This window comes from Atta colombica, unplaced genomic scaffold (assembly GCF_001594045.1).
Source record: "Atta colombica isolate Treedump-2 unplaced genomic scaffold, Acol1.0 scaffold233, whole genome shotgun sequence".
Classification (NCBI taxonomy): Eukaryota; Metazoa; Arthropoda; class Insecta; order Hymenoptera; family Formicidae; genus Atta; species Atta colombica.
Window position 1 is genome coordinate 42,908 of NW_017259331.1, and position 13,417 is coordinate 56,324.

A 13,417-nucleotide genomic window follows, 5' to 3' on the forward strand; every position below is an offset into this window, starting at 1 on the left:
AACATTAAATCAGAATAAAAGATGATATATTATAGAGAATCATGAATTGCCTTCAATTATTCATTGAATCTAAACATATAAATCAATCGTATTAATAAAACATATTAAATATATAGTATATGTCAAGCATGCATGAAATATATTTCCGGATTCTTCTAAAACTTCAAAAATACTATCTGAATGCTTCTATGTATAATTTTATCTTTGTGTTCGAATTGTTAAACAAAGATAAACTGATACAGAAGCACTCGGATGTTTCTGAACATAATGTAAGGAAAGAAGTACGAACACAATCTTGTTTGTATTGCCAATCCATATGTAACAGGTTTATGATTGCTGCACACTTGTTTGTGTAATATAGATTAATAGCGAGAACTGTAACGAAAAGATTATTTTCCTTCAACAATTCTATCACCTAAATTTGATTAATAATCTTTTCGTTACAGATCAGACGCGACACGCTCGTTCACGTTGCAGAACAGGTGAGGAAGTTGGGCATCAATATCGGTATCGTTTAAAAAAAAAAAAATCGCAATTTCGCGTTAAAGGAGTCACTTCAAGAGACCGAGATCAAAAGAGACTTATCGTCAAGAGGTTTTTCGTCGTTTACCATCATCGGGAACAATCAGAGGATCTGCGCGGATCTCAGAAGGCTCGCAATCGCACTTCCATCTCGGGATCCTGGCGGTGAGGCAAGTGAGGCTCGATACCAGTCGCGGTGGCACCGGTGGCACCTGCACCACCCACGTGCCGGCTATGGTGGCCGTGATGATGATGATGGTGGCTGGTCGCATGGTGTGTGTCGTGATGATAGTGATGATTAAGATGCGGCGGTTGTGCAGCCGACGCTGGTCCACTCCGATAGGTACGTTGTTTCTCTTCGAAATCGCGCAGTCGTTGATTGTAACGTTCGAGCTGATCACGTAACAACGCGTCCTCTTCAGCGGCGTGTTCCTCGTCGTACTCGAGGCAGCCGACGCCGTCCAGTCGCTCCAGGTCGATCCAACCCCGCCACCTCACGCACACGCCGTTCATGATCAAATGTGAGCGCAGGTGTACCTGGAACATCGCCATCCATGCGGAACGTATAGTTATTATGAATTCGTTGTTGATGTCACGTGGGTCCTGATGGATGATTAGGATGTTCTTGGATGGGATCAATGGAAAACTTGAGGTATTGATGTTGAAGAAGTTTCTGAAGCGGGATGTGTTTTGAGATAAAATTATTTTACGTTGAACATCTTTTCTTGGGTGCAGGATTAATTGCATGGGAATAGAAGAGAAATTCAGATTTTTCAATATTGAAATAATGATAATAAATATAATGATAATAAATAATTCATTACAATATAGATTAATAATTTCTTTGGTGTCCAATTTTTATTGCAGATAGAAAAAATCGATGACATATTTGATAATATATATCTTGCGCAAACTTGATAAAACTTTACGTCTATTATGAGTCATTAATATATTTTCTCTTCTCTTAAAATGTGTTATTGATTGCCGTCTAATTAATGTCCATTACGACAGATGTTAGGATCGAAAAGATTCGAAAATTTAAAGGGTTAATAATTCGATTTTTCTATTTGTTATCGAAATTATTATTTAATTTAAAGCGATTTTATTTCAATAATTTTATCAAAATGAGGCTAGCAACTTATTATTTCCATCATTACATACATTACATCAATTAAAATAATTAATAGCTATTTTAGTAGCACAATGTCATACACTGAAAAAGAAATTATTTTAATAATTTTAATAAATATTTGTTAATTTAAATAATACTAAGGAAGTATTTATTTACAGTAAATAATATTTATTCAATAAAAAAATCTAATAAATTAAATTAATAATTCTTGTATTAAATAAATATATGTTTACATTGTGTAAATATTTAGTTAGTACTATACAGATAAAATTAAATTATTATTATTAATAATTATTATTATTATTAAAATTTAATAAACTTTTTTAAATATATCTAAGCTAGTTAAATATAACTTAAACACCGAAAATAATACACTGATGTATGATACATGGCTAACACAATTAATAAAAAAAAGTGATGAGCAATGAAAGAAGCGTTGAAAAAAAATCGAATGACATACCGGAAAGGCATTTCAGAGTTAATTCAGTACTATTATAATATATAACTTAACTAATATTGAAGTTTTTAAGTCAAAATGTCTTTATCGTGAATGATATTGGAATATTCAATATTCAAATTGCTCTTCGAAGTCTACAGGAGAAAATGACGAGACGCATCTCTTCTCAAAGCCGTCATCGGATCGTTTCAACTCGATCTTTCTTTTTGCAAAATTCATGTCGGCGTGGGTTGTAAGAAGGCTCCATTACATGCTCTACGACCCGCAAGTTTCAATCACGCCTCTCTTCCCCTCCCCTCCGTTCTTTCGGCTCCTCGAACCTCTTCTCCATCGCGTCCGACAACGGTGAGTGTTTCTTATTTTCAGAGAACGATTACGCAGATTGGAAGGTACGAGGAGGCCTCGCGGTTCGTCTCGATGATGAAGGGAAAAATGAGATTGAGAGAGGCGAGGCTATGTTCCTTATAAGAAGTCAATTACGAGCAAATGTAACTCTCGATGGCATTTGCACGAGCCGCCGTAAAAACTCATCGAGTATTATTATCTCGCATATTATTATTTCGATTCGTTGCAATCTTTATGAAAGATTAGTAAATTGTCAGTCAATATCATACGATGTATTTTTAAAAACCTACAAAAAAAAGACTTCTTAAATCAAATCAATCATAGTATGCTTATGTATAAGCAAAAATATTAATTGTAATTTTGTTTCAAAGATAGTCTTTGACTGAATTTATGTTGATGCATATATTATTACTTTGTACTCAATTCAAGACTTGCTCAATAAAAAATTTTACATCAATATAAATTTACAAGACTAAAATCTTTGAAACAAGCCTATAATATTTTTAATTCTATATGAGCGTATTATGGTCGATTTAAGAATAATCTTTTTTTTTATAATGTTTTTGTATAATGTCGGAGAGATTCTATTTAACACATTGATGTATTAATTCCTTTTTTTTAATTTGACTTTATTACATTTATGTTTGGTATAACAAAAAATCGAAACATCTGTATTTAATCTTAATCATCATTACATGTTCTTTTATTATACTTTTCCATTCAGTGTTGGGATTCATAAGTTTTTTTATGGTGATGATTTATTTTATTTGGAGCCTTTGTTTTTATATATTATTTATCTTAAATATGTTTTTTATGGCTAGAGTATACTTTTGGAATTTAAAGTTAAATAAATACATGTTTAATATTTGGCTAAAGTGAGAAAGAAAGTTACAGTTCTAATGCAGAGAGAGTTTAAGGCAGGAAAAAAAATTCATTGTAATATGACGGATATATGAAAAATGATTTATTTAATATGATAAATTGCCAAAAGTTAGAATATATATAATTTTAGAACAAATTATAATTACAAAGTAATTATGCAAATTACACAAATATTAAACTATTTATTAGAAATGAAAAGGAAAAAAGCAAGAAATATTGTAAAAATATAAAATTGTAGAAATGTTATTGTAAAATTACACGATCTCAAGCATCTGGATCTGTTTACCTGTGTTATTTTCCTGACTTTACTTATGTCTACTAATTAATCTGGAAATTACTAGGCGGCGTTTTCCGAGTAAAGTCTAATGGAAGGCTCTCGAAAAGCTGACGATTACCGGGTTCTGCGTCGACGATGCAACACGGTGTTATTTTATTTTCTGGCAAACGACCCGACTTCCGGTCCCGCCGCGGAGCCCAGATATTATTACGAGGTCAAGAACGCTCGGGAAAAACCAGTTGAGACCGTATTTTGTAATCCCGACATAACGAACGGCGGCAATCAACGAATTAGATGAGTCAAAGATTCAAATGATACACGTGTATATAATGTCTAATTTCCGATTTAACAATCAAGAATTTTAACACGTAATTCAATATTTATAACATTGGTGATAAATGTTTTAGAGATACAGGTATATATAGAAATTTATATCACACAGATATATAAATATAATATAGATAACATATCATATGATATCATATTTCTATTATTATTACACGATATAATTATTTTAATTATAATATAATTATTTATAATACTGTATTTTTTCAAATATATATATTTTTAAAATCAATATTATTAAGGAAGGAGTACAAAAATAATTTAAGGGTTAATTCTTATAGCGAAAACAATTCTTTATATCATCAACTTATTTAATAACAAAACTGACTTTATCATCAAATCATCAATATTGTTCGCAATTAAAAATTCACAAATAATTAAATCTAAATACCGATATCAAATAATAAATCATAAAGTTATATCATTTATTTTTAAAATATACAGAATAAATTTTCGAATAAAAAAAATTTCATATTTTGCCATACTACCGTTCGTTTGTTTTTTTTTTTCAAGTCGCTAAAATGTGTGTTGGATTTTTAATATATAGACAGATTCTATTTAAAACACAATTAATTTGACGTGAGTCGCGCACGCGAACGAACGAACGAATACCCCGGCGGTGGATATAAATCGACGTTACATCTCGTTACATTCTTTCGCTTACAGCACTTACAGCTGCTCGCCAACAATGCACCACGGGACGTATTTTTATGCAGTAATAATCGAGCCGTGGGGAGCAACCACGCGGGGTGGCGGGATCTTAAATGTTTTCCATAATCGAATCGCTCGCGGCCTTTGCTCTCAAAGAACTACGAGTCCTGGATTTCCACTTTTTGAAAAATTCTCGTTTTCTTGCGTATCAATAAAACAATTGTTATGTTATATTTTTTAAAAATACAAAATATAATTATTTACAATTTAAGGTAACCAACCATCCAAAACTAAGAGGGACAGTTCTAAATTTTAATTTTTCGTTATTTCACGTATCCCAAATTTTGTCCCAAATTAAGGACATAAATTATCCTTTAACTGTAAAAATAATAAATATGAAATATCATTTTCAATTAATGCATGACGAATTTGATTTTTTATTTAAAAGTCCAGATATATTATTCATAAAATATATTCAGAAGTAAAATTGGAGAAAAGTACAATTAAAAAAAATAAAATGTAATCCCGTAACTTGATGTAACTTAAGTAACAACTTTTATAATTTTATATAATATTATACATTAAGTATTATTAGTTACTTACAAATATAACAATACATATAATTACTGTTCATATGTTTTATTAACGATTATTTAAAAATATTTACCCATTAAAATTTAATTACAACAATCAATTGTTTTTAATGTCTCTTTTTTTTTTAAGGAATTGATTATTTTAGTTTACATTGAAATTGACTTTCCTGCATGCCTTTATGTCTAAATTGAATCTCAAGGCATTCTTATCTCGCAACAAATGCGAGGCGATAAAAGTAGTTCCTGTTCCCAACAGAAAGGTTTCTTTTCCGCGCAATCTTATGCATATTAATGCGCTTCTAGATAAGGCAAGGCAATATTATTATGCGTTAAATCTTACGTGATGTGCATATTAACATAAGTATGAAACATAAGCAGGAAAATACGCCGAGTCTTCCAATGCAAGAATATTTATAACACACGTCCTTTACCGTTTCCTCGTAAGAATATCGCGAATTTTATATTCATGTTATATACTCGTATTATATTTTTAAATAAGACTGCAACTTTATATCTTTTTTATTTTATATAATAGCGAAACTTATTTATAACAAACATAACTTATAATAAATCAAATAAAAAAACGCCAAAATACAATCGAAGCTAGATATTGGTGCTCAATAATATTTTTTACTATCAAATCGATGAACAATTTAATTTATAAAATTATTATTTCAATTTGTAATTGCAAGTTCAACAATAATCGGTGCACAGTTTATATAATTAAAAGATGATTTAAAAATTTACATAGCAATATTACTAAACACCAACATATATAGTCTTGTCTTTTTGGCATTTTCTTACTTATTTCATTTATTCATATATATCTTGTTTAATCTAATATTGTTACTTATAATAAAATTCGAAAGAAATTGTTGTCACGTAAAATTCTCATACGAATATTCTTCAAATAGATTAAATCGACATATAATTGTTTTCTTAAAAATCGTGCGCTTACCATTTCAAATTGGAGTGATGACGTTCATATTTCCGTAATCAAAGTAAAATAAGAAATCATGATGACATTAAAATAACATCAAAATAGTTAGAAAATGATCATTAAAAGTCACTTATTAATTAGTCACGATTCAGTTTAATATCATATTAACATTATCATGTTGTTTTGCTTGGATAATCACGATGATATCTTCGCCTTGTATCTTTAGCATCGCGAAACGAATCGTCAAAATATGTATATTCCGAGCGGCAACGAGACGCGCAAAAAGTCGTCACGACGACTATTGGCGAGGAGAGGAGTGGACGACATACAACATCGTCATTAGTCATCACCGTCGCCTTCCTCGTTCTCACGAGGAAAGAACAGTCGGCAACATTTGTTTTTCTCTTTCTCCACACGGGCGTGACGATCATTATCGTTGCATAATGGATCGTTGTAATAGGCGATATTTAAACTGTAACGCGCCGGCACCATGTAACCCTTTCTCATTTGCATTAGCGAGCAGAAAAAGCAAGAGTGCAGAAAAAGAAGAAAGAGACGAGCGAGCGCCGCGAGAAAAGGGGTGAAAAATCGGCAAGGGCGGTCGAGCGAAGAACATATACCTAAATATCCCCGAGACAAACGATCGGCTATTTCACTGGCCCTTTTGTTTCTCGATGGGCGTCACCAGCAGCGCCTTTTTGCGCCTGGTCCACTATATTGGGGCCCGTTAACGTTTTGTCAATGATAAAAAAAAACCGTGTGTTAGAGGCATATGGTCAGCATGGCGCATCGTCCTTTATCTTTCGGTCCAATTCTATACGTTTAATTTTTACGGTGATGTGTGTCTCCGCGGGATCATTTCCGACTATAAATTCTGTGGTCCCTCAAGACAATGTTTGAATAACGACCTGCTGCGAACTAAAGTGTAAACACAATCGTTGCATTATCTTGACCTGAGGACACATAAAAGTTCCCAAAAAATCATTCTCGGGATTCTGTAAAATTCACTTTTCTTCGTACATTCCTCGTATTTCTAATAAAATTTATTTTGCACTTTTAATTTTTTGCAATTTTTTTTACTTTTTCTCGATTTTTTTTCATTTTTCAATTGACTTTTTTTGCATTCTTTTAATTGAACTTTTTAGACTGATTTTAACTATCCATTTGTTTATGTATGTGTGTGTGTGTGTGTGTGTGTGTGTGTGTGTGTGTGTGTGTGTGTGTGTGTGTGTGTGTGTGTGTGAGTTTCTCAAATCTTTCCATTTCGAAAATTAATTTTAGACTCAATATTAAAGCGACGAAAGATAATATCGCAGTGCAGTTATTTTTTTTTTTTAATTTAACGTTAAGATTTGTGGGCTTCGTATATAGCTTTATTACGCGGATCAGCTCTCTTTTCTCTCATTCTTTTTCTGTTCGCTGAGCAAAGGGTTAAAAGCATCGTCATTATCAGGCACCGCACGCACTTTCTCTATCACGCGTTTATCTTGATCGCGAATAAAATCTCTCCCTTAATTATTACGTCGCTCGACAGGACGATATAGGCACAATGCACGAGGGCACGTGTGGTCGCGCGCCACTCTTTATTCCCTTGCTCATTGTCGATTAAAACAAAAAGAAAGCGGGTCGTCCCGTAAACAACATGCCGCGCTCCGTGTGCAGGATCTAATGAATCGCTTCCGTTCCATTTCGTCTCCTTTGCAAAAGGAGACCCGATACGAAAGAGGCCGTAAGGTCAAGAAAAATTGTGGAGTCGTAAATAACGTAATAAGTGAACAATGAAGTGTTACATTTTTTAACGATATAATTAACGTGAAATGTTTTATAATAGTTCTTAGTTTTCTTAATTATTTTTTAATTGTTAATTGGATTCGTATTATATGTCACATATACTCTTTAAATTTCGTGAAGAGACATCTCACTTGAAAAGAGTAAAAATTGAGCCAATTTTGAAAAAAGAATGAAAATATTATCACTCTTGTTCAAGAATAGCACATTTTCACTCTTTTTAGAGTGAGATTTACTTTTTTGAAATGAGATTCACTTCAAAGGAGTGAAATCTTAATTTCTTTTTTGGAGAGTAATATCATGCAGGGTTGATGGAACCTCATTGCAAAAAAGGAATTGAGATTTCATTCCTTCGAAGTAAATCTCATTCCAATCATTCCAAAAGAGTAAATCTCACTTTAAAAAGAGTGGGAAATCTGCCATTTTTGAACAAAAGTGACCGTATTTACACTTTTTTCAAGACAAGTTAAATTTTCAGTCTGTTCGAGAGAGATTTTATTCCACGAGATTTAAAGAGTATACTTTTTAAAACTTTTAGAATGAATCTCTGGAAAGTGAAATCTCATTTTTAAATATTAAAAACTGATCCCTTCTTTTTCAAGACTAATTCAGTTTTTACTCTTTAAATTTCACTTCAAAGAATTTAGTAACTTAAAAATAAAAAAGTAACTTAAAAATTATAAAAACCATGAAAAAAATTGCAGAACTTTTTAAATTTTAGGAAAATCCAATTCTCTTTCTAAAATGTTATCTACATGGATAAACTATAGAAAAAAATATTCGCAAAAACTGCGGATTTCGAAAATCTGAGAAAGAACAAAGAAACTATGAAAGTTCTAACAGGTTACTAGGACTATCTGTTCGACCTTTGCGAGAGACGGAGAGATTTATGAGCCATTATGTATTGTGTGACTGGCAGAGCGGCTTCGAAGCATCTGGCGGCGTTTAACGGATTTCTATGGCGCTAATTGCCGCTAGTGTTCACTAATAGCAACGTGGCTTTTACTTTCCTATCGTTTACGAGTTATAACAAAGTTACGCGAAAGAACGACTCCCGATCTTGAAGAAAATTCAAGTTGACAGTGCAAGATTTATTGTATTTTTTCAAAAGTGCAATGATGAATATAATTAAACTTCAAAAATATGAATAAGATAACTTGATTCTTTTATTTTTCATTTAATTGTAAATTTAATAAAAATTAAAATTATTTTAACAGAATTTTATTTGGTATTTAATGTTTAAATACTTGATACTTTAAATATTTAAAGTATAAATATACTTCTAGAAGTTTCGAAAAATACGATTAAAATTTTGTTAAGAAAAAAATCGACCTTAAATAAATTAAGAAATCCATGTCCAGATTTGGATAATTTCTTGATGGATTTTTCATGTACATTGTAACGATTTGCATGAAGAATACAAACTTACAATTATAATATATAAAATAAAATAACAAATTGTTTTTTTCAAATATAATGTAAAGACTTATAAAAATTACGAATAAAGTTATTTAAAAAATTAATTAAAATTATTTAGTAATCGGAATATTTCCAGACATTCGCGAAAAGAGCAGCGCGCGCAGTTTGCAAAATGGCGTCGCGACGACGCTGCTATCGATCGCGATGGCGACGCCGAGAGGCGTCGGCCACAGCGTCGGCGTTGCTAGTTGATGAATTTAAAGAGAAAGCCCGATCGAGCTTTTGCAATCTTAGGACAATATATCGTTTTTTTTTTATTTTAACTGCATCGATTATTTAAAAACTGCGTTTCTTAACTTGCGGAATTTTTCTAAATTTTAGGAAAATCGAATACTCTTTCTAAAATATTATTTATATGATCAAATTATGGAAAAAAATTCATAAAAATTGTAAATTTCAAAAAAATTCAGAAAATAACAATAAAAGAAACTGTAGAAGTTCTTCCATGCGATCGTACTAATAATAACGCTACATGCCCGTCGTTACGTCAGTCGTTATTTGAATCGCCCTTTGATTTCTAAGTCCTTTAATTTCACGGACAACAAATTCGTTCGTTCGACATGAAGATAAATTGGGCCAGGTTGAAAATGGACCCCCGTGGTGCTCTAGGAATTCTTGGGACCGGATGCGCGGGTGACACGTCGGCGCCATTGTTCGAGAAGTGGTGGCCGGATACTGACGGATACTAAATTACAGATTCGAAAGGTTGCGGAGCATCTACGTCTGTAACGGTCCCTAATTTGGCCGCTAGTACGAACCAATTACGACCGCACGATAATATTCGGGAACCACCGTTTCAAGATTCGAGCTGTCGGGGTCGAAGGTTCCCGCTGAAAGGCAACGGAGATCGTCCGTTCTCTCGCCAGTTTGGTAATATTTATGAATTTTACGCAAAGGATACTCTGAGATCGTAGAAAAATATGTCATTTTCAAATTCTCAAACTTTTAAGTTCGAAGCCGACGCTTTTTATTCCTTTTTCTGCAGAGAAGGAATTTTTCTTGCGATGTGAATTCTATTTCTTTCGATAATTAATTAATTTTGATATAAACTTTTATGACAAGACATTTAAGAATGAATGGCAAAGACAAATGATTGAAAATCGATTGCGGTTCATTGGGATGAAGTCCACGATAATCGAAATAGGAATGTTCCGATCTCCAAAAGGGATGTTTCAATCTTCTCAAACATAATTTAAAAAATTGTTTTAAACCAATTTATTTTGCAAAAAATTGATTTTTCTAACTAAAAGAAGTTATTTTAGACCAATCTTTTTTGTAAGGAATCGCTTCTTTTTTAACTAATTGTAAGAGGGCTATTTCGAAGCAATCTTTTTGCAAAAAATCAATTTCTATAACGAATCGATCTGGAGAATCCTAAACCATTTCTAAACATCGAGATGGTTTTAGAAGATTGATGTTCATTTACCTTGCCGTGTTCCTTATCAAAATCACAGTCATTGGGATCGACAGGGTAGTTTCCAGATGCGTTGCCGAAAACAAGCTGGAGGTTGGTGCCTGTTGCCGCAAATGCGATTTCTGTGTGGCCTTCCCGACAGCCATTTTGGAAACGTACTTGACGTTCTTCGATCGGCCGATCTCTATAACCAGTGTATCTTACCTATAAAAAAAAACAGAAATATCGCTATATACATAGCAATTAGCAATATACATAAATACATATTAATGTATGACATGTTTTCTCAAGTTTAACAAATGTAAAACTATCATTAAAATGCATTAATGTGAATTAATTTGAATTTTAAGTTGCGTATATAATTCTAGATTTATATTTATATATTATACACCTACTTTTTTTACAAATTTATTATTATATTCAGTGTATATATATTATAGATTTAGATTTATTATTAGATTTAATATGTAGATAACTATATTTTTAATGGCTATAGCAAAAATCATTAAAATTAATATTATTTCTTCGCATATGATTTCGAAAAAATACACAAGCACTGATCACAAATAATACATATACCTATAGTTCTTCAATGATATAATTTCTCAACGATAAAACTCGTCAATGATTTTAATAATTTCCCAATGTTTAAATAAAAATTCATTATTTTCAATTTACTAAAAATCTCCATGTCCCTTTATTATCGTTTCAATATTGATGAATCACTTAACGATGTTCATCGAGAGAAACGTATCGGAATTTCGATCGAATTCCCACTTCAAAAATTTCTGTTTCGAAGATTTGTTAAAATATGAAATGAACATAGAATACTAATTCGCTACTCGTGGGTGATCCGCAGTTGGACAAATTCGAAGAAAGGACAACATTCCTACGGCATCGCGTATTCTGTGTCGGCAAGCGACGGAAAATCCTTTGCTGTCCCGATATTTCTCACTGCGCATTACGCCATGTAATTCGAAAAATATTCCTCGAGATTATCGAGATATTCGATCGAGATTAAGCGAATAGTAATCAACGTTAAGTTGATTTCAAAACAAAGTGATTAATTCTGGGAACTAATGTAGCAACGATTACATCGATGTAATTATGACAAGTGTTGTGTAAACCTCTCCGTTTGGATTATTATTTTTATTTAGTGTTTCAATATTCTCCAAAATAGTCTTTGAAGACTAATATCTATTACTATCTACTAATATCTATTACTATTAATATCGATTGATTTTATAATGTTTAACTTACTTTTTATTTTTTTTTCTAGTTGTACATATTAATTAGGAAAAGCTGGAAAGTAAATTAAACTGAGATTAAATCTACATTGGTGGAAATGGGCTATTAATAGGATAATTCCACTAAAGTAGATTTACTTCACTCTTGGTCCAACTTACTCTTCATCTTTTTCTATTTCTTAGGCCGTTTTTATCAATATAGATTAACTCTTGATTTAATATACTTTTTATTTTCTTCTAGTTCTAAGAATTAGAATAGGACATAAAATTAAAACGAATCCGAAGTTAATGTTAATTGACATTAATAGAAATGTACATTGGACCTGGTTCTAATGCAAGATTAACTTTTATTCTTGATTTTATCTCTATTTTAATTTACTCTTTATCTTCTTCTAATTCTAATTTTTCTAATTCTAAGAATTAGAAAAAAGTGAAGAGTAAATCGAGATTAAAATTAGTCGATTCAATTCATTCTTTATCTTTTTCTAATTCTAATTTCTCTCTCTCTCTCTCTCTCTCTCTCTCTCTCTCTCGATTCTAATAATTGGGAGAAATTAGAAGAAGAGAAAGGGTAAATGAAAAAGGATAAAAAGGATAAAAACTGAAATTAAAATTAATCTTACATTGATTGAATCAAAATTAAAGTTAACTCACTAGGGAAAATTAATCTTTAAAGTTTACATTGATAGAAATGGGCATAAATTGGAGAATCGTTATATATAATAAGATTATCGACTGTAATATTTGTACAGCTCGCATATTTACAAACGGAATCCAATTTAATGCATACGTTGAGTATTATAAAAATGAAAGTAACATGCCAAGTAAGTTCCTTCAACGTTTTCTTTATAAAAACTCATGACGTGCACTTTTTCGCTTCACTTTGCGTTTCACTATCAAAGATATCGTACATTCGATATTATTTTTTTATGTGTTTATCAAAACGAGTGTTTCTCGGTACACATTAATAATGTTAACGTATCAGTATTTTACGTATCTTTCCTCTATGGACTCACCTCACTTTCGCGACTCAACCTTCTGAACAGCTCGTCGCTCTCAAACTTGGCTTTCTGATCGGGCACAACGCGCGGCATCTTGAAGACAAGCCGGGGTGGCCGCGGCTGTTCGTACAGGCCCATTCCGTCGAACGGCAACACACCCACCCCTGCATGCTCGCTCATTGCGTGCATCATCTTCGACGCCGCGGATTTGTACCGGACCTCTTGGACGACACTATCTCCTCGTCCTCCTCGCGGATGTCACCGAGGTCGACTGGACTGTACGACACTACCGTTACTTGCTACTGTATATATAATACTGTATATACATATATATATATATATAC

The 13,417-nt window shown here is 32.2% G+C and overlaps 1 protein-coding gene across 1 annotated transcript; it reads right to left on the reverse strand.

The window, feature by feature from the left end:
* Nucleotides 1–253: 253 nt before the first annotated feature.
* On the reverse strand, nucleotides 254–13,360 carry LOC108688412 (protein big brother-like). Its single transcript, XM_018194656.1, has 3 exons — nucleotides 13,089–13,360; nucleotides 10,838–11,029; nucleotides 254–1,059 (listed from the first exon to the last, which is right to left on the reverse strand). The coding sequence occupies exons 1-3, from the start codon at nucleotides 13,263–13,265 to the stop codon at nucleotides 646–648; spliced, it is 783 nt and encodes a 260-aa protein (XP_018050145.1). The 5' UTR covers nucleotides 13,266–13,360; the 3' UTR covers nucleotides 254–645.
* Nucleotides 13,361–13,417: the final 57 nt, after the last annotated feature.

What these genes read in the sequence shown, in the direction of transcription:
- LOC108688412 (XM_018194656.1), bottom strand. Translation starts at nt 13,265, where the DNA reads ATGATGCACGCAATGAGCGAGCATGCAGGGGTGGGTGTGTTGCCGTTC. An exon ending in GGTTGAGTCGCGAAAGTGAG is followed by an intron (nt 11,030 to 13,088) that starts GTGAGTCCATAG and finishes TTTTTTTTATAG; the next exon opens with GTAAGATACACTGGTTATAG. An exon ending in TTGATAAGGAACACGGCAAG is followed by an intron (nt 1,060 to 10,837) that starts GTAAATGAACAT and finishes GCGATGTTCCAG; the next exon opens with GTACACCTGCGCTCACATTT.